A 26,666-nucleotide genomic window follows, 5' to 3' on the forward strand; every position below is an offset into this window, starting at 1 on the left:
GCTGAGGGGACAACCCCCCCCCTCCCCCCAGTGCACGAATTTTTGTGCACCAGGCCTCTAGTTGGTAATATAAAGTAAGTTTTTAAAAAAATAAGCTTATACTTTAATGACTGACTTAATTTTATGTCAAAGTGTATCTTTAAGTATAGGAAAAAAAGAAAATTCTTCCTTGAAGAGATGTGTTTGGGCTGAGACCAAAGAATAGAAAGGAGCCAGCCATGCAAAATAGCTAAATGAAGAACTTTCCAGCTGAGAGAATAGATAGTGTAAGACCCTGAAGCAGAAAAGACGTCCCTTCTGTGTGTGCTCTCTATATACCTATAAAAGGGGCTTTGATGGATTTCATTTTGCTGTTTTGCTTTTTTTTTTAAATGACTGCAGGGTTCTTATCCACTCTAAGGATTCAGTGAAATTCTAATTCTGATGTATTTAGTTTCTCCCTGATTTTTTTCCTATTTAGTTAGCAGCAATGAGAACTGTTGCAATATATTACTCTGATTATGTTCTCCTAGTTTAAAGGGAGAGAGTTTTGCACTGATGATAACATTTACTACCTTCTAACCAAATTCTGAATGCTTTCCAATATGGTTAACATCCAATATGGTCACTTTTGCAGCTGGATTTTCGTACACCCCCAGGTTTTGATCGAACACGTAATGCTGAGATTGGAAACAAGGACATTAAATTCAAACATTTGGAGGAGGCCTTTACATCAGAACACTGGCTTGTAAGGATATATAAAGTGAAAGCACCTGATAACAGGGAAACACTGGACCACAAACCTCGAGTCACCAACATTTTCCCAAAACAGAAGTATTTGTCAAAGAAGGTAGGTGTCAAGTGAAGTCATGGTTGTCTGAAAAATTGCTGATAAATTTCCATTTTCCAGGTTTATAAAGACTATCACTTACTAGTACATACTAAGTAAATATCAAGTTACCAAGGGCATTCCTTTCCAGCTGAGTACTTCAGAGATCCCAGCCAGTAGCCTTTTCTGGATAGCATAGTGGTTAACAGTGAACCAAACCATTTTCCAGAGGCATTCTGGCTTTAGTTTACTAATGCCCATTAATAAGACTTAATTTGTAAAGTAAGATGTGTTTGTGACCATCACTTTCTGAACCTTTATGAAAGTTAAGAGTGCCAAACACTCAAGTAATACAGTTACGATCTATTCCTCATCTTTTGGTCAAAGCAAACATATTGCATTTTCATGTTCTGTTTTTAGTATAATATTACTTTATTAATCATTAAAGAATAAGCTTAAGTTGGTTGAATCCAGAATAAAAAAAAATCATTTATCTTAAGATGATAATTATTAAATGTAATTGTCATTCTTGTTGGCAGGAATTACGATGATGAAACTATTACAGTCCTTTTGTAATAAATATTTAATAAGATACAAAGTATATTATTGGAGGTCATTATTGCTCACTTAAGCGAAAGAGATCTAATCTTTGCTACAAAAGACTACTAAAAATGAGTATTTATATAGGTTGCCCTCTGTGAGAAATGGGAAATAATGAGCAGTCATGAAATATGAAGTTAAGCTACTACCCTTATAATACTCAATATTATTAGACCATTTTCAGTGTTAAGTGTTGAAAGGTGCTTGGGTTTACATTGCTCACAAGAGTGAGCTATGCCAAAAGTATATATGTATGTATGTATTTTGAATTGATTTCAGAGAGAAAAAGAGGGAGAGAGATAGAAACAGTGATGAGAGAGAATCATTGATCAGCTGCCTCCCTCCTGCACACCCCACACTGGGGATTGAGCCCGCAACCCGGTCATGTGCCCTTGACTGCAATCAAAACCGGGACCCTTCAGTTGTCAGGCCAGTGCTCTATCCAGTGAGCCAAACCAGCAAGGGCCATGCCAAAAATCTTTAATGTAGCCCTGGTACTATCCTTACTCTTGAGGGATACCTTCCAAGACCCCCAGCGGATGCCTGACACTGCATATAGTACCTACCACAAACTCTGTATAAACTATGTTTTGTTTTGTTTTCTTATACTAGAGACTTGGTGCATGAAATTTGTGCACTTGGGCAGGGGTCCCTAAGCCCAGCCTGCGCCCTCTTGCAGTTCAGGAGCCGTTGGGGGATGTCTGACGGCCTCTCCTGCTGCCACTGCCGCTGCACTCGCCAGCTGTGAGCCGGGCTTCTGGCTGAGCAGTGCTCGCCCTGTGGAAGCGCACTGACCACCAGCGGGCAGCTCCTGTGTTGAGCATCTGCCCTCTGGTGGTCAGTGCGCACCATAGCGACCAATCGTTCCAACATTCGGTTGATTTGCATGTTAGCCTTTCATTATATAGGATACCTCTTCACTTAAGAAAGTGCTTTTCAAGGTTTCTCTGGCACATCCAAATTACTAGCATCACTACTTCAGGACTATTGTTAAGTCAAATGAGGGTTATTTGAATACAAGCATTGTGATACCATGATAGTTCTGTTATCTGGGATGGCTACTAAGTGACTAACAAGTGGGGAATGTATATAGCATGGAGGCACTGGACAAAGGGATAATTCATGTACCTAGTGGGACCAAGTGGATAGCACGAGATTTCATCACACTACTCAGAATAACATAAAATTTGGAATTTTCCATTTAATATTTTCAGACCAAGGATAATTGAAACCATGAATAGGGGTGGAGGGGGGGTCTACTGTATTTTAAGTCATTGAAGCAATTATCCTTTTATGTTTAAAATATATTTCAAATATATTCAGAATGCAGATTATTTCAGTTTGTACTATAAAAGTGTGATCTGTAAATAAAAACTTTTATTAGCTGTATGATATGTAAATGGAAACTTAAAATGAATACTTCTATGCCAGATACAGATTACCAAATCTAGACTGATGTATTTAAATGTCACATACAGCTGACACTCAATGTTAGTCATATCAGATTTACTTACTAGTAGTCTTTACATCAAATGATAAATCAAATGATCTGGTTTCTCACAGGCATGTGGTAAGAGAAACTGGTGAGTCACCTCAGTGCAGAAGTTAAAGCAAATGCTGCTAGTCTCAAGGCAGTTTACTCCTAATCCATTTAAGCCCAGTTAAGGTCTTCTTTTTCTGAAGAACAATACCATTGAACTAGTCTGATGATAGTAAATTTTCTTAATCCTGACCTCTTTTGTCTTCTCATCATTCCCCCAAATAAAGAAGTGAATAGATAAATCAAATTTATCTCTTTTTATAGTTTGTCTTGTTTGTCCAAAATATATATTCTAGTAGCCAACACATGGACTTTGAATTTCTAGTTTCCGTGGCTTTCTATACCTGTTTTGTACTAGCACTAGAGGAATGCTGGTTGGTTGGTTGGTTGGTTCTTCTCCACCCTGGTTATTACTCTAGGGGTGGGGGTGGGGGGTGTGAGTACAGCAGTCATTCTGGTAGTTTTCCTGCACTGCAAAGCTGACATGGCTGAGGCACTAGTATCAGTAGTACAGGGCTACAGAAAAGACTTTTTGGCATGGCTCACTGCCCACAGAGAAGAAAACACTTTGAGGGCTCAGCCCAGTTTTACATACTTTGCATAGAACTGGGCCATTTGCATGATCTAGCAGAAGAGGTTTGATGTTCGAAATCTGTAAGTAATGATGATAAAGAAACTAGCTCCTTGACCTGGTTTGAATTTTAAAAATTGTGCCCTTTGAAATTTTTTACTTTTTGCCTTAAGTAAGTTAAAATAAAATAACATATATTATGAACCAAGCTAGCAGCAACAAATTTTTGTAACCTTAGTAAGGATTGCATTTTGCCTTATTCTTTTCCCTGTTAGAAAAAATTATAAATTGTTTTAAACTGAACATCATAAATAAATGTACACGATATAGGATGTACCCCAGGTTTCTGAAATCTCCTCCAAGAGTTGTATTTAAATGTGAAAATTGAATAGAAGGGTCAGTCTCTTGAGTCTTCAGCCTCTGCTAACCCAGTGCTTTGATGGTACATTAAATTACTTGTTTCCAAAAAATACTTGCTTTTATCAATATTTGTGGATACGTCAGATTGGCAGACACTGTCTGATTTATCTTTTAGGATTCTAACATCACAAACATTTTTGCATTAATCTCTGCCAGCATATTTGTAGTAATTTTTGTTTTTATACCAGAAAACGTGTTGAAAGTATTTTAGTGGGGTCCGAAAGTATTAAGAAAATACTATTTTTAAAAGATCTATGAAACTCAAGGAATGTTATGGGGTGTTTTTTTCCTAGGTGTTAGGTTTCTGTTTTGTTTTTCATTTTTAAATGCTATTTTTCTACCTAAATTGTAGAATGTGTCAAGTAATTTTATTTTTAATTTTTGTAGATAGGTACAAAGTTACTTAATTTGTATTTCTGACACACAGCTCATTCTTGGAGGCTAAACCAGGAGCAGCATTAACATTTTCTGATACCTTGGTTTAGTATTTCTATCATGCCTGGAAATGATTACAGCTAGGCATTTATAGTAGAGAGGGGATGTGGGGGTTCATTCGTCTGATGAGGAGGAGTATGTGATATGCATTAGAGGAATGCTCTAGTACCGCTTTTCTCTTAAAGCTAGGGACCTACTCCAGTTTATCTTGGATCTTTCAGCATACTTGGCATAGACAGTGGTACTCACTGTTGAAGAGCTAAGTGCTTATTAAGAGAATTTTCCTCATGTTGCAGTAAACCGTGTGTGTGTATTTTTTTAATCTGTAGGAAACCTGCACTAACACCATGTGTTCTGTTTTCTTTTTAGACTACGAAAAGGAAGCGTGGCTACATTAAAAATAAGCTCGTTTTTAAGAAAGGCAAGAAAATATCTAAGAAGACTGTTTAAATAACTATTCTGGTTCCTAACTTGAAGCAGTTGTCCTCGTGAGAACCAGTCTTTGCCTTTAGCTCATGTCATGTTTCACAACAACAGAGGGTACAGAACCATCACTGATCCAGGTTAATGTTCAAAATTTCCTGGCAATGCCTGATTTAAAAAATAAAATTGGCTTATTGAGAACAGCTGTTTTCGACTTATAAATGTGAAGCAAGACAGAGCACTGCTGTAAATATCTAACAGCAGATTTTTTTTTTATTGGTACATATTATCCTTCAAATCTGAGAATTTGGACTAACTGCACCAAAGAACCCTCTAATTTGGTCCCTGGCACATGCATACTTATTAATGTTTTTATTCTTTTACAAGACCTGCATTTTATTTGAATTACCCAAATAGCAATATATAAATTACGAATGATAAAATGTGATACAAGCTCCTTGAACCACACTAGTAAACTAGTACAGGTCTGAGAAAGAGGTATTAGAAACGTAATTATACTTCTTTGAATTATATTTATTTTCATGTTTCTCCAGTGCAAAGAATGTTTCATCAAATGCACATTTTCTGTTGCTTACTGTTTGCTCTAAGAAGCAGCTGCTGTCTCAAAGATGAACCTCTGAGTAACTAATTGATTCAAATAGTTTTTTTTCATGTTGGCACATTATTGCTGCTGTTAGCAGTTGTTTTCACCAGGTACTTATAGAGCAGGATCTTATACATTGTTCATTCAAGGGCTAAATTTATATCCTTTGGAAATCATGGCAACTGAACAGAATGTTGCTTACCAGGATGGGGTTTATGGGGTTTGTATCTCAGCACTGAGGTTAGCACTATGTTTACATGTAAAAGATTAAGGAAAAAACCCTTAAAGTGGACAAAGTTCATTATCTCTGATTTCAAAATGACAAAGGATTTGTAAACTTTGCCTGGACTTCTCTCATTTTATAACAGTTTCACTTATCACAATGATTTTGTCCTCTGCTCCATGTTGTTTTAATCCCTTAAGCATTTGATGAAACACTCTGTAATGCTATTGGAATTTTCTAACTTAAAGATGTGACAGTTGTCAAAAATGCACTAAAATATAAATGGAGATTGAACATGTTCACTTTCCACCTTATAGGCAACTTTATATAGACTTGAACATTTTCTCCAGTTGTTTAGTAAACGTGAAAGAGAAAGGGTTTTTCCTGCCACAGGATATAACTTTTTTTATACAAACAAGCATAACTTACACCACTGCTTTTGGTGGAGAAGTGCAGAATAGTATGTACCTTTTATGAAGAAAAGTGTAATTTACAATATTCAGTGAGAATGTTACTGCTGATTTTCTTTTCCAAAGTGTAGAATATTCTTTGATTTATAGAATTCATTTTTGACCCAGATGATGGTTCTTTTACAGATGGCTGAACATTTTCACAAATAAAGTGTAACTAAATCTGGATTTCTGATAACTTGTTCATTTGGGGGGATTTTAATTTGTTGCTTTAAAATTCAATGCAGAGAAGTTGTTGATGGTAGGGGAAATAAAGTTAATTCAAATTTTGTGTTATGTGTGTTGTCTTTTACAAATCTGTTTTGAAAGGAGTTAAGAGCACTGAACACACTCTTCCTTCCTTGATCACTTTACAAAGATTTTATTTAGAGAATATGTATAGAAAAGTGCTAGATTCGTTCAACTTTGACCTACCATTTTATTTTGCCTTCTTTTTGCCTCAGAATGACAATCTCTTTATGGGTTAGTGAGGGGGGAAACACCTAAGGACTTTAACAAAAACCTTGCTTCGTAAAGTTGTAATATTTAATTTGTCAAGTCTTCACTATAAAATTTTCTCTTTAAGAGCAGGAATGGTCTCTCAGTTTTAGGGAACACCACTTTGGTCCAATAGATTGCCTCAATGAAACAGAATAATGTAACAGCATTTGTGATTCTTTTGTATCAGAAAAACAAAATTATAGTAGTTTGAACACATTGGAATATAGGATAATTGGCTCAGAATATTCTTTAGCTCTCTAAATTCATTTCATGTATGATCAGTAACACCAAACATTACAGAGGGATGTATTAAATATCAAGACCTCCAAGGTTTAGACTATACAATAGCTTTTGGTTTTGTTCCAATCTTGGAATTGAACAAAGCTGAGTTCTTCGTAGTATAAATTACAGGCAGTGAGGCAGTAAGTCCAAAGATAATGTGCAGTTTTGAAACTTACATTATTACCTAATTGATTTTGCGTTTGTAGTTTACTTCCTTTGAGTCACTAGGCCATGGCCAAGAGGCCAGCACCTTTTCATAGCTGAAGAGCTATAATAAGAGCATGAAATCTGTAGCTACTGTGCCTTAAAAAATTTTTAATTGTAATATAAACCAAATTTACAATCTTAACCATTTTGAAATGTATAGTTCAGTAGTATTGAGTACATTTACATTATTGTGTGGCCAATCTCCAGAATTTTCTTGCAGTTGCTATTTCTTGAATGGTGGGTTTTGTCAGACATCTGCCTTGATGTTCATAATATTCCATTGAGATAGGTGGAGTAATGGATAAACATAGAACTTAACAGCAGAGTGCAATTGAGATGTAGGAAATTGAAACTGACAAACCAGTAAGGAAATGTTATGATGTCTACTGTTTCTTTTAAACTTTTTTTGAATTGTGAAGTGTGACAGAGAACACAAAAATGTACACACCTTTGTGTGCACAAATCAAGCAACTCTAACCACAGCCCAAGTCAGGAGAACAGAATGGTGCCAGCATGCCAGAAGCCCCTCCCAGTCATGGGCCTGTCACACTTCCCCATGCAAGGCTCAACTATCCTTGCTTTTAAGGTAATTACTTTGATTTCTGATTTTAATGCTTAATATATCTCTCTAAACATATTGTTTAATTGCACCTATTCTTTCAACAATACAAATGCAATCAAGTATTTTTTAATCTAGCTTCAGTTTTTGTGAAACTCATCCAGAATATTGCACGCAACTGTAAGTTTATTTTCACGGGTGGAAAGTATTTCCTTATATGTTGTCCACCCCCATCCCGCTCTACCATTGATGTATATTTTGCATTGTTTTCAGTTTGAGGATATTACACATAATGTGCAATTGAGGTAGGTGGAGTGATGGATAAATGTAGAAATACATATTTTTACCTCTCTCTTGGATCTTCTGTGCATACATTTTGTGAGTTTTAACCTAATAAAGTAGAACTGCTAATTAGAACATGAAGGTTTTTGTTCATCACATCCTAATCAGCCCTTGTCAATCTTTAATTTTGCCTCTGTTCAGTTGAGCAGTGGTTTTTCATTGTTTTTCCTTTTCTATGTTACCAATGAGGTTGGCCTTTTGAAATCCTCTATAAGGTTTTGGTTCTAGTCCATTTTCTGTTGATTTTTTTTATATTAGTACGAGTCATTTCTTAGAATATGCCTAGGAATTCTTCGTTACTTGAATGTCTTATTCAATCTTGTGTGCCAACAGATTCCTATCCCCCATTTAAAAGCTCTTTTCCTAAGCTGAGATGTGAAGATAGTCTCTTGTATTCTTTTCCAGATTTGTTTTTATCTTTTATACTTAGCCTAGAAATTCATTTGTTGAGTGCAGTGTGAATTTTTTGTTTAGGATTTTGTTTGGTTTGCATATGTATACCTAATTGTCCCTGCACCATTTATTGAAAAGACCATCCTTTTCCTACAGCTGTGCAGTACTCCTGCAGTAAACCAGGTATCAATATGAGTGTATTCTTGACTCTGTTGTATTCCATAGTGTGTGTTGACTTAACGTAACTTGAAGATATAATTAAGATATGGAAAAGCAAGTCCCTCTCCCCTCCCCATTATGTTCTTTAAAATCTTGGTTGTTTATGGCCCTTGGTTCTAAAACTTATATGAAAAAAAACAAAGTTGTCAGTAACAAGAAAAAGAAAGCTTTTCAGGCTTTTGATTGGCATTGAAACTATCCTGGGAAAATTAGCACTTTTAAAATATTGTCTTCTATGAACATGGTATATTCTTTGATTTATAGAGGTCTAGATCATCATTAATTTCTGTTTTATAGCTGTTAAATGGGTCATGCACACTTTCATAAGTTTTATTACAAGGTATTTGTTACTTTTGATAAATACTGCCTTATAAAATTTTATTTTCCAGTTGTCAGTATATAGAAAGTTTAGTTTTATATGTTGAGGTTGTGTTCAATAATTTGTTAAACTCATCCTAATATATTCATATTATTTTTATTAATGCCTTCCTAATTGGGAAATAATTGCAGTTTAATTTCTAATGGTTATATGTTTAATTTTCTTGCCTTTGCTGCACTGGTTAGGACATCCAGTATAGTACCATGTAGAAAAGGTAACATCCTTGTTTTCTTCTCTCACATGGGAAATTTTTGGTATTTCACCTTTAAGTGTGTTTTAATGTAGATTTTTCTGTGGATATCTTTGATTAGATTGAGAACATATTTTTCACAGTTGCCAATAACTTTTTATCATGAAAAAGCTTTATCAAGTAATTTTTAAAATTTATTTAGATGATTTTGGTTTTTCTCCTGTATTCTGTTAACATAATGAATTAGAGACTTTTTGTTCACAGTATAAACTAAATTTGCATTCCTGGACTAATGATCAGTGCTTGATAGAATTTGCTGGTGTAAACCATTTGTGTCTTATTTTTCTTTGTGCAAATGTTTTTAATATATTCAATTATTTTAGAGACACAGATTGTTTTGGTTTTTTCTTATGTCAGTTTTGGTAAGTGTTTAAGGAATTTGACCATTCACCTAAATTTTCAAATAGATTAATGTAAAATTACTGCTAATATCACTTAATGATTATTTTAATGTCTGGATATTTCACATTTGATGTCCTCTTCATTCCTAAAATTGGTTTTCTATTTTTCTTCTTGCATCCGTTTTTGTTTCTTCTCATTACCTTGCTCCTCATTTTCCTTCACAGTTTTTATCAATTTTGTTAGTTTTTCTTTCAAAATACAGTTTATGGTTTCGTTGACATTTTCTATAGTATGATTTATCAATTTGTGTTCATTTCTTTTTATTTCCTTAAAGGAGAAGTGTTCTTTTTACTTAAATGTGTTGATTTTTTCTTTCCTAATATCTGAATTTAAAGTCATACATTCACTAAAAGATTTAAGTTCCAGTCTAACAAATTTTGTTGTAAACTATCATTTAGTTAATGCCTATTTTAACTTCATTGTACTTTCTTATTTGAACCATGAGCTCACGTTTCTCAATTTTCAAATATGGTGGTTTTCTAGTTATTCCTTTATTAATGTCTACCTTAAGTACATTGTAGTCAGACACTGATTTTAATCCTTTGAAAATGGTTAAAATTTGCTGTGATCCTCTGTGTGTCCACATCCCTGAAGCTTGTTCTGTTATTTGCTAAAAAGGATGTATTGTAATCATGTAGATTTGCCTATTCTTTCTTGAACTCTCAATTTTTTATGTTTTGAACCCATATCAGGTATATGTACATTTGAACTTTTGGGGGAAATATCAGACTTTATTTTCAGTAGTGCTTTTTGTTAAAGCCTGTTTCCTCTGATTAGTAATAGTGTTCAATTAGCATTCTTAAGATGTTTTCGTGGTTTCTTTTATCCTTTTAAGGTATCCAACTTTGGATTTGTTTCATTTGGGATTTTTTAAAAATTCTCATCCATCTCTTTAAATATTGCTTCTGCCCCATTCTCTCTTTGCTCTCCTCTAAGATCTAATTAAGCATAATTAGACCTCTGTTGGCTGTATCCCTCTCCATTCTGTATATTCTATTGACTCACTTACCCGGTATCACTAATCCGGTATTAAACGCATCCATTGAGTTTATGTTACTGAATACATTTTTGTCTTCTCCCTCCTCAACTTTTTTTAAGGTTTATAGGAATATAAAAAATAGAGACCTATGTCAGTGGGAGACTTACCATTTCATATCTTTGGACTATATGGGAATGATTTCTAGGCCTTTTAATGTATTAATTGAAATGGGTTTTATTTTATTCCTCACCTGAGAATATGTTTATTGATTTTAGAGAGAGAAACATTGGTTGCCTGTTGTATGTGCTCTGACAGGATTGAACCTGCTACCTAGGTATGTGCCCTCACTAGGAATTAACACCACAACCTTTGAGTGTAAGGGAGGACGCTCCAACCAATTGAGACACCTGGCCAGGGTGAGTTTTATTATTTTATTTAAACTATTTATTGAAAAGACATTTCTCCCATTTAATTGGTACCACTATAGAAAACACACTGTGTTGATCTACTTCTGAAGTCTCTATTTCATTCGTGTGTCCTCACACCAGTACCACATTGTCTTGAAGTCAGGTAATGTAGTTCCACAACTTTGTTCAGTGGCCTTTTAATATTTACCCTGGGAATACAGGCACACGTCTTAGGCAAATGAGGATGTATGGTCACCTCACAATCTGTGGTTCATTGCTGCTTGTGTTGGGCTTGGGGCCTCTTGAAGCTAACCACAGTTCCAGGCCAAGACTTGTCATTGCTTATGCCAGACTTGGGGATAGCTTGTTGTTTCAGTGCTAGTTGAGACTGGTTGTCACTTCTGCTTGGCAAGAGGTACAGGACATGCAAGGCCAGCTGTGCTTGTCTGGGGTTGGTAGACCTTTGAGAGACTTTAGGAAAGTCCACAAGCATGAACCTAAGCAGGTTGCTTATGTGGATGGAAAGGTGGCTTGGACCAGGCGCGCAAGTAGGATAGGACCTCAGGGAATTACCAGAGCGAGGTGTACAGTGTTAGCCAGGTTAATGGAGAGCAGAGATTTGGCGCCTGTGACTGCTGGTTGAATGGAGGAAGGGTTCAACAAAAGAACAGTGATACCTGCTAGCATTTCCAACCCTCAACGCTGTAGCTAGCCAACTCAGTGCTTTTGTGTATGTCCTTGGTGCCAATATAGGTGCTGTCCCCAGTGCTAGTGAGCAAGCAAGCCTGTTTTCTGGCCCCTTGATTGAGACTCTAGCAGCACTCTGTCTCGCTTGGATACAATCGCCACATGTTTTCACAGCCAGATGTTATGGAGACTCCTCTTCCCAGCACTGATGCCCAGGTTGGGGAGCCACATGTGGTGCTGGGAGCCCTCGCTCCTCAGGGATGACCTGATTCTTATTGGAGTTGGATTTTGGTTAATAAGGAAAATTATTGCAGTGATTTGATTTTTCCACTGTGCTTGTGTTATAAGGGTTCTAGAAAAAAAAATCAGTGGTCTATTGCAACTGAACAAATGCCCACTGAAGAAAAAGTCATTCGAAAATAATAGGAAATGTCAGGGTATAAAGTATATTCATTTTTGCCCCACTCCCTCCACAGTGTAGCATGGTTGGGAGAAAGCAGCCACCTATCTCCTAAGTGACCTATCTCAAATAACGGAGCAGAGCACTTACTTATAGCATTCTAATGTGTCTAGGGCTGCCTGAAGACCTGATCTCTGTTTCACTTAACTTGGCTCAGATCTCAGGCTTGGAAAAGTTGCAGAGAGACTATGGACCTGGAGATGCTTTAGCAAGAAATGGGGGTAGAGGAACAAGAGAATATCTAAGGTTCTGAGAAGTCAGAGGAAAATCTGGAAAAATAAAGACATTTAAAGACAGCCATTAACACCATTTTGTTCCACTCTGGTGATTACCTGCGACCCTGACTTATGTGGCCTGAGCCTTTTTCCAGAGTAAAGTTCCCAAAACACCCAGTGGCCTGCAGGAGACCACACTAGAGCACCACCAACCAACTCTACAAACAACACACCTGAAGGGTGAACTCAGCCCCATTAAAGCTCCTGCTGCATGGGGTCATCCCTTACACAACAGTTCATATGCTGTCGCCAGGGCCGGTCCTCATAGCCAGTGCACCTGGGATCAACCCCACCCACTGACATGCCAACAGCAAACAAGAGACACCTGGCTTAGGTGATAGGTAGATTGTACCTCATAGGACACCTTCTACATAAAGCCACTCTGCTGAGACTGGGAAAGGTAGCAGATCTACTTAATATATAAAATCAAACATGGAGTCAGCCAAAATAAAGACACGAACATGTCCCAAATGAAAGAACAGGACAAAACTCCAGAAAAAGGAACTAAATAAAAGCAGTGTGCCAGATACAGAGTTCAAAGTACGGGTTATAAGGATGCTCAATGAACTTCAGGAAAGAATAGATGAACTCACCAAGAACCTCAACAAAGAGAGAGAACCATGAAAAAGGACCTGTGGGAAATGAAGACTACAGCAGAGTATTAAATCAGCAATGCAGAAGACATGGTAGAAAACACCAAATCAGGACAGCAAAATTTTTTTAAGTGATGAGAATTTAAGGGACCTCTGGTACATCATCAAGCATACCAACATTTGTATCATAGTTGCCAAAAGAAGAAATGATGGAAAGCATCCCTAACCTGGTGAAGGAAACAGACCATACAAGTCCAGGAAGCAAACAGTTCCAAGGAAAATGAACCCAACGGGGTGCACACCAAAACCCATCCTAATTGAAGTACCAAAGATTAAAGGCAAAGAGAATCTCAAAAGTAGTGAGGAGAAAAAGCAATTACGTAAAAGGGAGCTCCCATAAGACACTCAGCTCAATTAAAGTTTTTGGGATCAAGAATTCTATACCTGTCAACATAGTCTTTCAAAGATGACCAGAAATTAAGCAATTCCCAAGTAAGTAGAAGCTGATTTCATTACCACTACATTTGCCCTGCAAGAAATGAAATCTTTCAAGTTGAAATGAAAGGCATTAGACAAACTCAAAGCCATAACATTTTTTCTTTTACAGGATTTCAAAGAAAAATAATTATAAGTCTGTTAATGGGTACACAATATATAAAAATACAATTTGTAATGTCAACAGAGAGGTGGAACTAGAAAACATTTTATATGTGATTGAGTGTTGGTATTAATTTTAAATGGGTTGTTATAACGTTAGCATGTTATATGTAATCTCTCTGTTAACCAGAAAGAAAATAACTATTTTCACGCAACACTTAATAAGGAAATGTTCTGCGAAATGCATTGGGCGATTTTATCGAGCAATCGTATAGTGTACTTACACAAACCTAGATGCTATATACACAGGCAATGGAATAGAATAGAGAGCTCAGGAAGAAATCCTTGCATAGGTGGTCTAATAATATTTGATACAGGTGTTCAATGGGGAAAGGAAAGTTTTTCTTCAAGTGGTCCTAAGAAATCAGAATAACCATGTGCAAAGTTGAACTCTTACCTAACTTAGTATAGAAAAGTTAACTTTAATGGATCAAAAACCTAAACATAAGAGCTAAAACTCTTGGAAGAAAACAGGGGAGAAGCCCCATAAAATTAGATTTCTTGGCTATCACAACAGAAGCACAAGCTACAAAAGAAAAAATAGAGAAATTGGACTTGAACAAAATTTTGTCCATTAAAGCATACTACCAACAGTGAAAGGGCAACCCAAAGAATGGAGAAAATATTTATAAAACAATAAAAGATTGCTCTCCAGAATAAAGAACTCTTACAACTCAACACATAAAACAACCCAATTAGAAAATGAGCAAAGAAGTTAGACAATATATCTAAAGATACACAAATGGCCAATACATACATGAGATGCTCACCATAACCATTAGGGAAATGCAAATCAAAACCACAGTTAAGATAGTGCTCTACACCCATTGAGAAGATTATTATTAACCAAAAAGCAGAAAAATGGGAAAATGTAGAGAAATTCAAACCATGTGCATTGCTGGTGGGATGCAAAATATAGTGTAGTCACTGTGGAAAACAGTATGGTGGGTCCTCAAAAAATTAAACATGGAATTTTCATAAGATACAGCACTTCCACATCTGGGTATATATTCTTAAAAAAACTGAAACAGGGACTCAGATTTACTCCAGAAGTCAGGGTAGTGGTGGTGGTGGTACCTGGGGTCAAAAAGGGGGGTACATTTCACAATTTTGTAAAAGGCAATGAGCCCACCCCAAAAAGTGAACCTTCTCTATATTGTACTTACCAAATAGTTTATACTTTGAAGTAAGGCTGGAAAATCTAAAAACACCACAGTAATTACTTTTGAGAAAAAAAATCCTCAATGAGAAGACTAAAAATTGTATTTATCCTGCTTTTCCTCTCAGAAATAAAATAGTTCCAAATGCTTTATTCTCCCAGGTATTTTAAGACTGTACACCTAAATATGCCTACATTACTACTTTGCCTGGTAGTAACTTTTCACAAAATAAAACATTCACTAGATATGAGATAAGTGTTCTTACAAACTTGTCATGGAATATCCATAATGTTTGGTAGATTTCTCATGTTTGAAATACTGTTTTGATGTAAATATGAATGCTGTTCACATCAAATTAACAAAACTTGAACTCATTTAGAGCCATCAATTCCAACAGAACTTTTGAATCCCTAAAAATAAAAGACACACAGATAGGTATAGTATTTAATCGAAATATATTTGTCTAATATCTACAAAGTGTGAACATTTGGTCTTAAGGAAGCAGACAAAAGGCACAAATTAGTATTACTACAGAGAAGCATTCATGCTACTGGATTTTATAAATATTCTTCAGAGTGGTACCGTAAAAAATAAAAGAAGCAGTAAGCAAAAATCAAATGTTATATTTTTCCTTCCTTTATATTCTAGTTGTGTCTTGACCTCATTTGTAAAGGCTGAGGACTGAAATTCAACTGAATCACAGTGGTTTTCTTGCTGCAGAGTTTGGGTCAAATAATAGAGGTGCACTAAAAAAAAAAAAAAAAAAAATCCACAGGAAATTCTTTTCCCCCCAAACTAAATACAAGATTGAGGTTGTGGTTGTGCATGTTTATTATATGCATGCGTATATTTAACTTCTAAAGCCCTTTTTTCATCATAAAAGTAGTGAAGTCTCCATATGACTTGTTTTCTACTGTAAAAGCAGCAGCTTCTAAAAAAATGTATGACTAGTGCTTTGAGCAGGAGTTTCTCGGGCAGGTAGATGGGAGGCAAATTCCAAGGTGGGCCTGGAGTTCTCCCAGTGGTGCTCCACCCTAAGAGGCTCTGGCATAAACCTGCAATAGCTTTCTGCCCACTCCCATTCAGCAGAAAATAGCTATTTATCTTTCTGCAGTATGGACAGGTGAAATGCCATGGGGGGTGAGGTGAGAATCACAATAATTTTGAAATGACAGGAATGAGCCATTTTCTACCAGATGGATTATCAGTTGGGCCATGCCAATCCCCCCCACCCCCTTTTTTTTTTGACAGGAGTTGACTATGTGAGAATACTTTTGTAAGTGCAAAACATTTTTGGCAGAGTGAAAAATAGAAAAGGCCAATCATTGATAAAAAGGAGCCCATAATTACCCACTTAACTCTTGGTAAGTGCAGTATTTACATGTGTAATAATCAGACATGTATACAATGAATGGCATGTGTGTGAACATATAGTATGCCAAGAGCTCACAACTGTACACACACATGCCCCAAATGGCTGTTGAATAAACTTAATCCTATAGCAGAGTTTGGAGTACATTTTTCACAGTATAGAATTTTTCAGGTACCATTTCTTGAATGATATCAAGTGGTCTCAGTGAATACCAACAGAACCTTGATACTGTACCACTTTAATTCCTACAAAAACGGGGCTCTTCCTGAAGGCTCTGCATCTCCACCCGGTCAGTGTGCCTTCCACAGGGGATTGAAGTAGACCCAGCCATCACCCTGTAAGAGAAGGGAGGAGACGTTACACGGAGACCTCTCAGCAGGCAAAGGGGAGGAACAAGAGTCCAGGCTCTGTAGGTTGGAAGCTTAGTACCATGCAAAGCACTGTTAGCATCTGTCGGGACCACCACCAGTATGTGCATCCGCCTTGTTCCTGGCATCTCAGCTGTGCCAGGCTGGTGGTCTCACTACCCCTCCTCAGCTCTTAAAGCCCATATGATCTTCGCATGTTAGCATTTTAGGAGGAAATCCCGCAAAAAATAACAAAAGAGGGGGGCTTTGTTGGTTTATATCAAGGAAGATTGAGAGGGAGGAGCGCTTTTAAACAGCAGGACAGGGTGGGGGTGGGTACGTGTTGGATGAACAGACAACAGAAAAGCGGAGACCTGCATGTGAGGAATTTGCCCAAACCAGTGATTTACAGCCCATCAGCCTGGAGGGGAATGTCCAACAAAAGCTCTCACCAGCAGGATAGTCACAAATCAGCGCACATTAGAAATACCACCAACCCAACACCAGTGAGAAATGGCCAGAATCAAGATGGTGCACTCAGCCTGGTGCTAGGCTAGAAGGGCATATACTGAATAGTAACGGTTCTGGTTTTGGGGTGATTTTTATTCTTTACATATCCTCAAGCCTTCTGTTACAAACACGGGGGCTTTTATTAAACTCAGCAGGGAACAGTATGTTTTCTTTTGTCATTTTGTTTTTGAGTGTGCATCTTTCCACAGAAGCCAGACAAGCTAGTCTGAGAGAACAGATTCACCTCACAGAAGGATCCTTAAAGGATTGTGTGATGGTTAATTATGTCAACTTAGCAGGCCATGCGTGGCCAGATTACACAATTTCGGGTGTCAAGTGTTTTTGGATGAGATTAGCATTTGATTAGTGAGCTCAGCAAAGGAGATTGCCTTCCCCATTGTGGGTGAGCATCATCCAACCCGTTAACCTAAAAAGAAAATAAGTGGGTGAAGGAGGAATCTGCCTTGTTTTCTGCCTCCTTGAGTTGGGACATCTCATCTGCCCGACAGGGATTTTATACTATCGGCTCCTGGTCCTCGGCCTTCAGACTTGGACTAAATTATACCATCAGCTTCCCTGGGGTCTCCAGCTTGCAAATGGCAGATCCTGGGGATTTTCAGCCTCCATAATCCATGAGCCAGTTCCTTATAATAAGTCTACGTGCAGTTATGTCTCCTATTGGTTCTATTCTGTTTCTCTGGGGAACCCTGACTAACAATACAGATTCATCTCACCTGGGCAAGGTTTCCAGACAAGATTCCCACTCAGGCTCATAAAGGCAGAGTCTCTAACAGGCCTTCTGCCTGAGCCAGAATCCAACTTTGGAGTCTTGCCTCCACAGCCACAGCCCCTGCCTCCGGGGGCACAGGGGCACTTTCTGCTCCTGACCTGGAGTCTGCCTCACGGTTACTAACTCACCCAAGGCCTTCTACCTACACAGTAATCCTTCCTTGTCGCAGGTCAGGCCTACCAGCACCTGAGCCAAAGAAAGCCCGGACAGGTTTCAGTTGGTTCTCAGTGTTTACATTTTTAAAAATTCCTTCATACCATGTGAAAACTTGTGAAGAATTGGACAGTTTGTGATCACCTGGAGGTAAGTATCATCAACCCTCTTTAGATACAGACTCACGCCTACCCCAGCCCTCCCAGCCTGTTTCTCGTGGATGCTGCCGGCTCCTGAGGGCCTGCCTTATACTGGCCTCTGACTCGCTCCCGTTACTCCCACTTCTGTTCGAATGCTTCCCAGTTGCTCCACAAACCATTTCAAGAGCATAAGAGCCTCCACTGAGCACACAGTGCCTTGCCCATTGCCCAGGGGTGGGCACTCGTAAGGATTTATTTCTGCCTTCACATGTCACTTTCCTGGGTGGCAGCAGCAGCATTCGGGCACAGGACTCAGGCCGGCCTGTACAGCATGTCTGTCCCATCTGGCCCACAGGAGGCAGAGCTCTGAAAGCAGTTCTCAGTCATGAAGGTCCCAGCTCACCCGGTGTGGAGCGGGCAGCAGGGCACTTCACTGCAGCTAATGATAAAGTAGCAGGGGCCTGTTTGTATGACTAGGACAGCATCCAGGTCTGCCATCCCATGCCTTGCCCTCCCTGGCAGGCCGATGGGCTTTTTCTTTCTTTTTTTTTTTAAAAAAAAAAATATATTTTATTGATTTTTTACAGAGAGGAAGGGAGAGAGAGAGTTAGAAACATCGATGAGAGAGAATCATCGATCAGCTGCCTCCTGCACATCTCCTACTGGGGATGTGCCCGCAACCCAGGTACATGCCCTTGACCGGAATCGAACCTGGGACCTCTCAGTCCGCAGGCCGACGCTCTATCCACTGAGCCAAACCGGTTTCGGCCCGATGGGCTTTTCTGATGGAGGCTGCCAGAGGGACATGGTGCTCGGTTCTGCCCAGAGGACGCCCTCGCCCCAAGCTGGAGCCAAGCTACCCCACATCTTCCCAGGACCTCTCCTGCCCCATCTTTCTGTCTATCCAAACCACTGCATTAGCCAGACAAATCCATCTGCCCCTCAGGACAAGCACCCAAACAGGCGGTGGAGTTACCTCCTGGATAAAGTACTTGGGCTGCCATGGGGTGCGGAGGTTCTCTCGCTTCCGCTCCTCCATCCGCTGCTTGTCCTCCAGGCGCCGCTTCTGCTCTGTGGCGGCATCGATGTCCCCCAGCCGCAGGTAGCGGGTCACCTCCCGCCAGAGGTTCCTGGGGGTGACAGAGGAGAGGAAGTGGTCAGGCAGGGACAGCAGGCTCAAGGAGGGTCATCCTCCGTAAGAAGGGGTCAGAGCTGGGAAGAGGACATCTGGGCAGGCCATCCGTAGAGGTAGCTCACGGCAGGTGCCTCAAAGACTGCTAGAACCAAGGATTTGAACCCAGGGCTACCCGGCTATGCTGCTGCTACAACAATAAAGCAGACACTAAGATGGTGTTCACCATATTTCCTCATATTTACATATAAACTAATTTACATATAAACTAATTTAATCATCACAGTAACCCAATGACATAGACGCTGTATTAGCATCCCCATTTTAAAGGGAAGGAAAAATAGGTTCACATAATGACTTGCCCAAGGTCAGCGAGCTGATAATATATGGACAATGGCTGGTTTCCCATAGGGAAACCCGGTATTAGGAGTTAGAAGGGGGAGGGAAGGAGGAGTTGACTTTGCTGCAGGCTCTGTCATCTCACCCACATCTAAACAGGAAGTTAATTCTCTGCCCCACTCATTCATTGTAAAAGGTGGCCTAGATTGGCTCCTATCTTGTGCAGTTTTTCTCGGATTTCCCAGGACCACCCCTCATTCATACACTCTGTTCCAAGGGGTAAGGACAGGAATTGAGGGAGAGCAGGGCACCATCACCCATGCACTTCCTCACTTAGCCACATCAGGATGAGGCGGGGCTGGGTCATATCACTGTCTTTCTCATCACCCACACCCTTGACACATCTGGTGCCAGGGGAAGGGCTGGGCATAAGGACATCTGGTAGGGGGGTGTTCTCAAGAGTAGGACCTCCCATGAAAAGCCTCATAAGACAGTGGCCCCAAGTTTAGAAGGCAGAGACGTCCAAGGACTAGAGAGGGGTAGTAGGACAAGAACTGGCCCTAGACAAAGCTCTGGCCAGACACGGGGACCCAACCAATAGCGCTACTAGGATGGGGACAGGTGGGGAGAAGTTGGGGGCTCATCTGGGGAAGTCTCTGAACTTCAAAAGAAAGGGCAGAAAGGTGAGGAGCTTTTAGGTGGGGAGGGTGGGAGCAGGTCAGTGAGAAAAGCAGAAAGTCCAGGAAAGCCTCATGGCAAAGGCCAGCGAGTGGCTGAGGCAGGATTGTGGCTGGCATCACAGGGCCCTGGGGGCTCTGGGCAAGGCAGGACATCTGCTCAGACCAAACTCAGCATCCTGAACAAATGCATGAGTGTGGGCAGACAAATGCAAGTATCTTCACTCTTCCCTGATGGCTAGTGGTTCCCTCCCCTCCAAGGGGGCTTGCAGAGGCCAGCATCATTGTGAGAGCTGGGAGAACTGGTCTAACCACTGCCCCCGCCCAGCCATGCAGGAAAGGCCTGGCAGACCTGCTGCGTAGTAGGCTCAGGTGTTCTGAACAGCAAGGGAACCCCTGGACCAGATACTCTACCACCTTCCAGGGCTGTTTCCTAGGGAACACAAGATGGGCTGGACTCGGTTTCCCTGCCCTTCAGCTCCATGTTTCAGTAAAGTCTGCATACGTAAGCCAAAAAGACGTGGCACCACTCTGTCCCACTCCCATGCCAGACCCCACCCCCACTCCAGGCTGAATTCTGAATTCCCCTGGCTAAAAGAGGCAGCAAAGGGACTTGATGAGGAGTAGCTAAGCTACTCCATATCCCTAGAACAACAACACAAGGGCTGATTTCTGTTCTCAACTGCCAAACCAGCAACAACAGACATGCCATGGTAGTAACCGCAAGGTTCCTGACCCTGGAAAGGCTCCATCCAGGGCAAGGGGGGAGCTTTCTTCCCGCCCGCAGTCTGTCCCTTGTCCTGTGACTAGTGCCCGGTAAGCTGAGCTAAAAAAGCCAACGGGTGGGAGTTCACGCCCTCCATTTGGACACAGAGAAGGTTTCACGGCCCCCAAACAGAAGAACGGGAAAGCGCGTGCTAATCCTACAACAAAGCAGAGGTTCCAGAGGTACTGAGGCCCTGGTTGTATTAAACTTAGTTACAACGTATGGTTTGTACGCACTGTTGCATCCGCCTCAATTTTACAGAATTCACACCTCCCATTGGTTACAAACTTCTGGTAAAGGCAAACCTTTCACCGAATCATCTGTTATTTCATTTTAATCATACCTCATATTTCTAAAGAGCAGCATATGCTTTTAGATAAGGCAAATATTTTCTGTAAAGGGCCAGACAGTAAACATCTTGGCTTGGCAGGCCATGTGGTCTCGGTCCCAACTACTTAACTGCCATTGTAGCAGGAAAGCAGCCATAACCAATAAACATGGCTATGTTCCCATAAAATTTTACAGATATTATCTACAGGCTACATTTGGCCCCGGGCCACCATTTGCTGACCTGGTTGAAAAATCAAATGGGCATATTCCAAGCAAAGTCTGCCCGTGTGCCTGCATACACACTACTCGAAGGGGTCACAGCATATTCATGCCGTAGTGCAGACATGCGAACTGGTCAGATACTCTTACTTAGCCGTTTCCTCCTGCTAAACAGGCAGGTGGTTGCTTTTTCTTTTGTTTGTTTAGGTTTTTAAATAGATATATTATACTAGAGACCTGGGCACGAAATTCGTGCCGGGGGGGGGTGTGTATGTCCCTTAGCCCAGCCTGCACCCTCTCCAATCTGGGACCCCTTGAGGGATGTCCAACTGCCCGTTTAGGCCGATCCCAGTGGGCAGTCGGACATCCCTCTCATAATCCAGGACTGCTGGCTCCCAACTGCTCACCTGCCTGCCTGCCTGATTGCCCCTAACCGCTTCTGCCTGCCAGCCTGATCACCCCCTAACCACTCTGCTGCCAGCCTGATCAATGCCTAACTGCTCCCCTGCTGGCCCGATTGCCCCTAACTGCCCTCCCCTGCCGGCCTGGTCACCCCTAACTGCCCTCCCCTGCCGGCCTGGTTACCCCTAACTGCCCTCCCCTGCCAGCCTGGTTACCCCTAACTGCCCTCCCCTGCTGGCCATCTTGTGTCCACATGGGGGTGGCCATCTTGTGTGTTGGAGTGATGGTCAATTTGCATATTGCCTCTTTATTATATCGGATATAAATATATATTTAATTTTATGCTTGAAACTTTTTATGAATTTAAGAACTGTCCCTTAGAATAGATTCCCAGAAATACAACACTGATTAAACTGAATGAATGATCCATGCAGCCAAACCTCACACATTCATACTATAAGCACAGGGCATCGAACGTCAATTTGATCACACCCTTGTCAGCACTGAATTTTTAAAAATTATGTTGCCAATCTGGTAAGAAAGAAAAAAGTGCCTCGTAGCTTCACTGCACAGTTCTTTGATTACTAGCAGCTCCCTGTGTTTAACTTTGTAATGAAGCAACAGGCCAGCTGAGTTGACAAACTCTTTGGGAACAGGCATTAAAAGTCTGCGGCAGACACTCTACACCCTCCACCCCCTACTGAAAGATTCAAAGGCTCTATTGCTCAATGACACACAGTGGGAAATCCAAATATCTCAAGTCAGAGCAGGATTCCCGGCCTGTTCCGTTTGCTGAGCTTTCTAAGGCTTCCTCTCTGTCCCCTGGGTCGAGCGCGGAGGGAAACAGCTGGAGAGAAACAGCCTGATGCCCACCTGGACTCCATGGGCCCCTGCTTCTCCAGAGGTCTGATCTTCTTAGGGCACACTGGCAACGTGGTCGTGTCCACGACTTTGGTTTCTCCGTTGTTGTAGGTGAACTCTAAGGTGCCGTTCCATTCCCCGTGGACTTTACAAACAATGGTGTTGGTTGGGTTGTGCTTCACTTCTGCCGTGACCCTGAATGAAGGAAGGAATCAAAGGAACACGCTTTGCGACATTATAAAAAAACAGAGACTGGAAAAGGAGGACTCACATTGGGAGATTCTTTTTTTAATGGGGTGGCATGGAGAGGAATCGTTTTTTTAGTGTTTTGCTCCAAGTCTAGCTTATAATATGGGATCTAATGTCCCTGAACACAAAACGAAGGCACTGATGGAAAAACTGGTGAGAGATGAATCAAGTATACAGATCAGTTAATAGGCTAATCTAATGAAAGCTGAGCAACACTATCCTTGTGGTTGGCCTTGCATGGATACCTTCTCCTGCTCACAGAAACCTTCCGCGGGCTCTAAAAGCACTGTGTGCAGGTCTGTGACCTCTCGCTTCACCTGCCTGGCCTGAGGGGGCTCCAGGTTCCAGCTCTGGGTGAAAGCAGATCCCAGCTCCCTCTCTACCTGGGAACTTGCTGCACAGTCAGAGGAACACGCGAGAAATGGGGAGTCCTGCTCCAGGCAGCCAAGTGTAGGAGGCCAGCTCCTCTCTTCCTAACAGCCCAACTCAGGTTGAATTTGAGCTTTCAAACCCAGGCTTGGAAGCTCTCTGCCTGAGCCTGAACACGGCCAAGGTTCCCAGGTGGCCACATCAGGAGACGTCCAGGCCACGCACAGCGGAAAGGCATTAGGGGTGTGCTGGTAAAGGTTTAGCAATGGCTGTCCAGGAGGGAAAACAACGGATCTGTTACGTTTGCCAATTTCCGTGGGGCCCCACCGCCTCTGATTTCAAGCTGCCAACTTGATAGGAGGTGGAGCTGGGGAGCAGAGCACGTGGTCACCCTGCGAGACCGGGCATCTGGCTCCAAAACGGCCACTGAGGGCGCCCACTTCCCCCGCGACAGACACTGTGACATCACACAGAACACTTTCCCCAAAAAAGGGCAGGGACGGGAGCCTGTTTGTATACGGATCTGCCTGAAGGAGGGATTTTTATAACTGGAGCAATAAAAACAACGCTGTGCTTCTGCAAGCAGCAGACCTCACCTTCCATTTCTTAGGCTTGGGCTTCCCCAGCTCCTAAAGCAAAGATCTCACAGAGGATACGGGGTTCGGGAGACTTAAAGAAGCCAATTTAACATGAATGGGGTGCTCCCGGGCAGAGTCTGGGTTCACAGATCAAATTGCTTCAGATAGAGAAACAGGCTGCGGCATCCGGAGGGTGAGTTTACTGTAACAAAGGGAAGTGTCTTTTTTCTCTGGTGTGTGTTTGCTAATACATCCCCAAATGATTTCACCGTTAAGTTTACTTGAGAAGGGTTTAAAAAAACCAAAAAAAAACAACCTGCCATGGGAGGGGGAAACAAAGCAGCACCTCTTTTGGAAAAAGATGTTAACTTTATCTTGACGTTCAATGCATCCAATGGCGGGAACCCAATTTCTGGTGGAGAAATGGACCCCTGGGCCTCGTGATAAGACAGAGACGGAACCTCCCCGCGCCGCCTACCTGTGGACTTTCCCTCCGTAGAAAGGCTTCGTGTGGAATATCACGGTTGCCGAGTACCCGGTCTTGGCACAGTTGATGCTGACTTTTCCTCCGAGCTCCACCCAGGGGATGGTGAGGATGGAGCGGGCGTAGGCACTAGGCAGGGTGAACACGTACTCCTCCCCGTGCTCCAGGAGCCGCAGCACACCTCCGGGGAGAGAGGAGGAGACGTCAGGCACACAGATGTGAGAGGGGCAGCTGGGGATCGGGAGGCACGGGAGAGACCAAGCAGCTGCCTGCCAAGGGCACTGATCTCCCCCCTCTGCCAAGGCTGGCTGCTCATCTGCAGGCATTTGTCTTGTGCGCCCCACTGTGGGCCAGGCACCGAGAATACAACAGTGAATAAGGCAGACCCCTGTCTGTCCTCAAGGACAGACCAGAAAGGTGGGCACTGACCAGTTACCAAGCAAACCCCAAACTGTAACTGTGATGAAGGTGGGAGGGAGAGGTGCCGGGCCATGGAGGCCTCCGCTGGGAAGTGACCTGGAGGGGAGGTGTCCCCGAGGAAGGACAAGTGAGCTGGGTAGGAGCTGAGTAGGCAAGAGGGGGGAGGATTCCAGGCAGTGGGAAGAGCCTGTGCCAAGGCCAGGCGGTGAGCGTGAAGGGCTGAGAAAAGGGCCTGAGCACAAAGGGAGATGGTGTGTACAGCGTGGAGGCTGGCCAGGCCAGGAGGGGCCAGACCTTATGTTTTAAACTTCAAAAAAGCATGTTAAAGAGTTCTGCCATTATCCTGAGAGCAAGATCTTAACTTCTCTGCGCCCCAGTGCCTTCCTGGGCTGTGGTTTAGGATGGGAAGGCGATTCTAAACCTCAGCTCTAAGCACACAGCCTGACACACCACTGGGATCCTGCGGGGGTTTACATCCTAAGCCCGCCTCCCTCTCTAAAGCAGCTCTCAATGGGCGAATTCTTAACAGTGGGATTTCCATTTGGGAATAAAGAGGGGGATGCATGCGGGGGGGGGGGGGGGGGGGGGGGGGGGGGGGGGGGGGTGCGGGAGCGGTGGGAGGCACCCTCCTGGCGCTCATCTTTAGAAAAACCTCTCCCAAACCAAGTGGCACTTCCCTCAAGTCCCCTGACATCAGTGAGCCCCTGAGCCAAGCTGCACGGAAGGCATTAGCGAGACCACATTCCTTGGGCTCTGTGCTGAAATCCGTGAATGTGCGCTCACTTATTAAATAACCTGCAAGGATGCCTGCTCAACGTGAACTCATATTTTTAGGGTTGCATTAAAAAGAATACCTGCCCCTAGCAGGAATAAAAGACCATATTAACACCAGGCGTACAGATGGGAGCCCAAGGAAAGCACCTCTTTCATTAGCCTGTGAGCCGGGAGAAACTGAAAAATGCCAAAGCATCAATCTGCCCCTGTGGAGGTGAGTCTTAAATCCCACAAACGGATTTATCAATCAACACAAGGCCAGGCATTAAAACTTTAAATAATTTCATTCCCGATCTCAACCTGAGGAACCCAAATATTCTGATAGAACATTTTTCTGGAAAAGCACAGAGTCACAGAGGGAAGGGAATTCTGGGGACCTGGGATGCAGCAGCGGCAGCAGCCATACTCAGCACCGGGCCAAGGTGCCACTGCGCTTGCCAGGACTGACTGCCTTTCCCACAGACTCAAGAGGTTGTGCCATTTACTCAGCGCTTGTCCTAGTGTTTTAGGGGCAGGTGGGTTGCAGGAGCAGCTGAATGGGCCTCTGCTCCCAGAAGGCGGGAGGGGGGGGAGGGGGGGTGATGAGTAGTGGACAAAGCACATGGGGTGACTGCACAGTGTCTCAATTAGGGGTCGCAGTGCCAGAGCTGAGGACAATGGGGGTGGGGGACAGACTCTGAGCTGCAACCGAAGCGAATCCAAGGCAGAATGAAGCTCCTTATAATGGCATTTTATTGTAGCTAAATACGCCTCAGCCTAAGGCAAGCAGTTAAGAGATAAGTCCATGTATTTGCACACAAAATTGCAAGGGGATCCATCTGATTTCTAAATTTTAAAATGAGTGGGTTGGTAAAATGGTACTTCAGACTCAGTCAAAAGAACCGCTTGCTTCGGAGTATTTTGTTGTGGGGAAATAAGATCACGTGTTA

The 26,666-nt window shown here is 42.0% G+C and overlaps 2 protein-coding genes across 11 annotated transcripts in view; one reads left to right on the forward strand and one right to left on the reverse strand.

Moving 5' to 3' along the window:
* The window catches only part of STT3B (STT3 oligosaccharyltransferase complex catalytic subunit B), an 81,399-nt gene extending 75,029 nt beyond the window's left edge, over positions 1 to 6,370 (forward strand). For all 3 annotated transcript variants that reach the window (XM_036332835.1, XM_036332836.1, XM_036332837.1), the window contains 2 exons: positions 617 to 829; positions 4,744 to 6,370. In XM_036332835.1, coding sequence (XP_036188728.1) covers positions 617 to 829; positions 4,744 to 4,824 — 294 coding nt within the window. In that variant the 3' untranslated portion in view covers positions 4,825 to 6,370. The remainder of the gene's footprint in view (positions 1 to 616; positions 830 to 4,743) is intronic.
* The window catches only part of OSBPL10 (oxysterol binding protein like 10), a 287,316-nt gene that overhangs the window by 58,051 nt on the left and 202,599 nt on the right, over positions 1 to 26,666 (reverse strand). For 6 of the 8 annotated variants that reach the window (XM_036332842.1, XM_036332840.1, XM_036332838.1 and 3 more), the window contains 4 exons: positions 24,538 to 24,724; positions 22,876 to 23,058; positions 19,114 to 19,267; positions 15,258 to 16,532 (listed from right to left, as the gene is read on the reverse strand). In XM_036332842.1, coding sequence (XP_036188735.1) covers positions 16,488 to 16,532; positions 19,114 to 19,267; positions 22,876 to 23,058; positions 24,538 to 24,724 — 569 coding nt within the window. In that variant the 3' untranslated portion in view covers positions 15,258 to 16,487. Of the gene's footprint in view, positions 1 to 15,257; positions 16,533 to 19,113; positions 19,268 to 22,875; positions 23,059 to 24,537; positions 24,725 to 26,666 lie in introns of those variants that run through there. The other 2 variants (XR_004971601.1, XR_004971602.1) reach the window with 1 other exon arrangement.

Source organism: Myotis myotis, unplaced genomic scaffold (genome assembly GCF_014108235.1).
Source record: "Myotis myotis isolate mMyoMyo1 unplaced genomic scaffold, mMyoMyo1.p scaffold_m19_p_13, whole genome shotgun sequence".
Classification (NCBI taxonomy): domain Eukaryota; kingdom Metazoa; phylum Chordata; class Mammalia; order Chiroptera; family Vespertilionidae; genus Myotis; species Myotis myotis.